The 5000-nt window shown below is 38.2% G+C and overlaps 1 protein-coding gene across 1 annotated transcript in view; it reads left to right on the top strand.

Annotated features, from left to right (window-relative positions):
• LOC137656588 (uncharacterized) overlaps positions 1 to 5000 on the top strand; it is a 22753-nt gene that overhangs the window by 16198 nt on the left and 1555 nt on the right. Inside the window, exon 2 of the mRNA XM_068390760.1 lies at positions 4776 to 4805. Coding sequence (XP_068246861.1) covers positions 4776 to 4805 — 30 coding nt within the window. The remainder of the gene's footprint in view (positions 1 to 4775; positions 4806 to 5000) is intronic.

The following is a 5000-nucleotide window of genomic DNA, read 5'->3' as shown; positions in this document are numbered from 1 at the left end:
TTTTTGGCTATGATCAACTATTATCACCGTTTTCTGCCAGCTATTGCCGCCACTCTTGCTCGAACAGGTGGGCAATGGCTTGACCCACTCATTGGTCTTCTTCAGCAGAAAACTGTCCTAGGCAGAATCGGGTTATTCTACCTTTGATTGCAAATTGCTGCCAGTGCACGTGGCTGTCCGTCACTTCCGCCATTTCTTAGAAGGCACGCCCTTCGTCATTCGCACAGACCATATGCCTCTGGTCTGACGCCTAGTCCGTCGCCAACGCCGACATCTCTCTGCCGTGGCTGAATACAATTGCACCCTTCAACACGTCCCCAGGAAAATGAATCCCGTTGTTGATGACTTGTCAAGAAACACGTTGGCCGCCGTTCAACTGGGATTGGATTACAAGGCCTTGGCTGAAGCCCAAAGACAGGATCAAGAGTATCAAGCATATAGGACATCCTGCACATCCTTCCTTTGGGAAGACGTCCCCCTCGACGACTCCAACACCACCCTCCTCTGTGACATCAGTACTGGTACACTGCGACCGTGGATTCCTGCTCCCATACGCCGACAGGTGTTTGATTTCATTCATGGCCTTTCACATCCCTTGCGCCATTCTACTGCACAGCTGCTGAAGACAAAGTTCATTTGGCACGGCATTACTAAGAATCCTAAGGATTGGGTCTGCGCCTGTACTTCTTGCCAAACTTTCAAAGTACATCGACACACAGATTCAGTAGTGAGCACCTTTCCTCAACCTCAGCATCATTTCGCCCACATTCACGTCAACGTTGTAGGCCCCTTACCCACATCACAGGGACATTGTTACCTGTTTACCGTCATCAACCTCTCCACTCATTTCCCTGGAGCCATTCCCATGGAAACTGCAACGTCTGCCTCATGTACATCTGCCTTATTCTCAGTATGGATAGCAAGATTTGGTATCCCTGAGCATATTACTTCTGACAGGGGTACCACTTTCACCTCCCAATTGTTGACATCATTAGTGAATCTCCTGGGGATCACCCTACATCAGACAACTGCCTACAACCCCGCTGCCAATGGAATGGTTCAACGTTTTCATCGCACCCTCAATGCAGCTTTGATGTCCCGCTGCAAGAACTCCAACTGGTTTACTCAGCTTCCCTGGATCCTCCTGGAACTAAGGATCACTCCTAAAGATGCCCTGGACGGCTCAGTAACTGAAATGGTGTATTGGGACCCGTTGGTCGTCCCTACCAATTTTGTTCCTTCTGCAACCTCCTCCAACAATCTCCAGCGCATACGTCACGTCGTGGGAAAATTTACTCCATGCCGCCAGACTTACAAGCCCCCAGCAAAGCATCACATACCGACAGACTTGCACTCTGCAACGCATGTCTTTCTACGCAACGACACTAGCAAGACACCGCTAACACCCCATTACACACGCCCTTTCCTTGTGATCCGACGCATTCCGAAAACCTTCCTACTAAACATTCGTGGCAAAGAAGACTGGGTCTCCAATGATCGTCTAAAACATGCTCATCTCCTTCCAGATGACCTGCCTACAGTTTGCCTTTCTAGATCAGGGTCCCCTTGTTAACAAATAGAGTATGTCATATCTAGGGGGGGAGCAATGTACCAGCCGTGTGTCACACGAGCGTACATAGTAACGACATTTCTCTTTTTTGTATATACTATCCTTTGCATTTTCACTCTCTCCTCGCACTGACAGCAACTTGTATTAACCTGTCTGCCTACTTCATTGTTAACTGTTAACAGAAACGGTTGCTGGTTAGACAAGAAATAGCATGTTTGTATTTTGTGACCTTCTTACCGGGACCTAGTGCGTATATATACTCGATGTGTCGTAATAAAGTTGCTCAGTTGCATTCATCTCGCCTTTGACTCACAACCTACTCTTGGCCTGTCACAATAGTCCCGCAGTAATAAGAAAAACTCAATAAGAGTTTATCTTTGTAATACTAGATTGTATTACATTTATTTTATGTCATCTCTGCAGTAAAGCAGCGGTTTAAAATTCCTCTAGTTTATCGAATGAATATACTGATTCATGTGAACAAAAATCCTGTTTGACATATTATCAACTAGAACACAGTATTTATGTTGGGTTAATCTTGTTACGTGCATCTCATTACTTTGCCAAATCTATTTCATATAACAACCATTACATGGAATTTCATGTATGCGACTTACACTATCTCATAAAGATTTCTTTATCAAAACTTTTTATAGTAGTATAATTTATAAAAAACAAAATCAAACTTAAAAATCTAATTTTTTCTGGCAGAAAGAGAAAAATTACTTTATAAGATAAAACTAATAAATTATCATGATTAAAATCTCTTAAATGTCCTATTGTCTTTGTTTCCAATTATACGTCAACTAAGAATTTCGGTTACTTCAAACTAAAACCAATACCACATATTCTTAAAATCTCACTATCTGAATATTCTGGACAACAAATGTTAAACCCCCGAAAACATCGAGGATTTTTTTTTTTTTTTTAATATTGTGGTTAGAATTAAAGGGAATGTAAAAAGATACATTAATGGGTATTCTCACCTCCTCAATCAAAAGGCCAAGCACTAAACAGTATATTATAAATATATTCCAGTTCTAACCAGACTGTGGAAGGATCTTTCTAGTGAGACTCTTATATCAATGGAATTTGAGAATTTCAATTGTACAGATTTTCTATTTTTTCATGTTGAACAGGTTGACAGAAGTCTCTTTTCATATCTAATATATGATATACTTATTCTAAAAAAATTAATTGATCTTGAGGTATCTTATATTATGATTTTTATTACTACTCTTTCATTTTATCTATTTCCTTATCTATTAACGATATTTTCTTTCGACTATGAATCCTTGTTTGTTCCCTTGGACAAAGCTGATGGAGATGGCAACATTAACAACCCATAGTACAATGGCCAGCAAGAAACAAATAGAAGTGGATGATGAGATGGCAGAACATCTGAGCAACATAATACAGGAGGTGAAAGAGGAAGGATAAAGTGACCAGGCCTAAGAGATACAATTAGAAGAAGCTGAGAGAGAGAGAGAGAGAGAGAGAGAGAGAGAAAAAAAAAAGGTTAACGTAAGGATGTGACCAGTCCAGACCAGTACAATCAGAGAAACAAATACCCACGGTCGTATGCAGGAGCAAGACTCATTGTGGCATTAATGGAAATAAGGATACCAACATGTCAACCTAAGGAGTAGAGTCAAAGACAACCTATTTGAAAAAGCAGGTTGGAGGACCAAACGTAAGAGATGAGAGATGACTTAATTTGTCTTGATGAGATGGCAGAAAACTGGCGGAAAAACAGCAAGACATAGAAGCAATTGAATGAGAAAAACACATAAGCAATATAAGAGAACTCGTTACATAAAGAATAAAGGATATGGCACTAACAATCCAAAGATATGCACACAGTTATAGAAAATACCAGCAGAACAAACTCTTCGAAACAAAAGTAAAATGCCTTAAGAGCTAACTATAATTTAAAGATAACATTCGAGAGACCCCAGAAACAGACCCCTCCAAAGACTCTGTTAAAAATAAAAGAGCAAAATGGATATGGGATATAAACAATGGTGAAAATAGAATTAAGCAAAACATCCATTACATCAGGATTGACACTATGAAAAACTAGCAGAAGAAAACTCCAAGCTGGGAAGCACCATGCCCTGATGAAGTCATTGGTTACTGCCTCAAAATCTTCAGAGACTTACGTAAATGAATGATATAACAAATCCAACAAAACCAAAATCAGTGACCACATGTAGGACTTGTGTAATACTAAAGTATATGGACGGACAGGATGATAGAAGACAACGGAAAAAAAAAGTATCACTCGTAGATGTCCCAGTACTCAGGAACTCAAGAGTGCAAAATAAGGGGGAAATAGGAAATTACCAGGACTTTTGAAGTGAATTCAAATGGTTAAGGAATATGCATGTAGAAATGGTTCGAATAATGATAGTAGCAATATGGACCATATCTAAGGCTTTGAAAAGAATTTAGAGATGATAGGAGGTGATATAGCTGCAAGACTCCTAAGGAAACTGGATGCAACCTGTAATTCCACACTACAAACCACCAGTCTCTGTAGAATATGGATACCGAAAAAAATAGATAATTAAAGGAATTAAAAACAATGAGAATAGTAATAATAAAAGCCTATAATATTAATACATTTGTGGTCTTTTTCTTTAAAACTGATTGCAATTGAGGATTCGTCATTGTTTATACAATAGTTGTTACTTGCCTCTACATTCTTGAATGCTATTTGGTAGCTCGACTTAATATAAAGCTATATTCTTTGTTTTTATCTTGACACTCTTAATGATATCCGAGAGCCTTGAGAGCACTGACAATAGTTGTCGTTGGTTCTGACACTTTTAGAGGATATTTAAGAGCTTTCATTGCATGTAGAGTAGATGTGTTGTATTTTGACACGCTTGAATAAGATTAAAAAAAACGTTCGTATCATATATAGAAGTTGTCTTTCATCTATAACACCATACCAAAAAAAAAAAAAAAAAAATATTAGCTAAAACACACTGCAGTATTTTAAGAAAATCATTTTTATTTTCAGATGTGCAGTAGAAACTTGGGAATCATGAAAATATTATTCAAGGTAGTCTTCCAAATATTTAGAATATATTTCCTATCCTAATCAATATTTCCGTGTATGATAATTTTGGCATAATACTTCATTCCAATTTACGTTCAGAAGGATATCATTCCAATAATTCTTTCGTTTTTTTTTTAGAACTTCATCAAGAACTGGAGCACGTGAAAGGTACTTGGTATTCCAGCATTTTTGTTCGTCTCAATATACTTATAATTTCATGTTGATGACATATTTTCAAAATAATCTAGAATTACCATGAAAGCCTAAATCTTTCTTTTGATAACTTTATCGTAGAGATCAACTTGAAAAAAGAAAAAAAGAGAAAAAGAGAGAGATTTTTGACATTGCAATCATTCGTTTCTT

The sequence above is a fragment of the Palaemon carinicauda genome, chromosome 17 (genome assembly GCF_036898095.1).
Source record: "Palaemon carinicauda isolate YSFRI2023 chromosome 17, ASM3689809v2, whole genome shotgun sequence".
NCBI classification, from domain to species: domain Eukaryota; kingdom Metazoa; phylum Arthropoda; class Malacostraca; order Decapoda; family Palaemonidae; genus Palaemon; species Palaemon carinicauda.
This window is presented reverse-complemented; position numbering and strand designations above follow the sequence as displayed.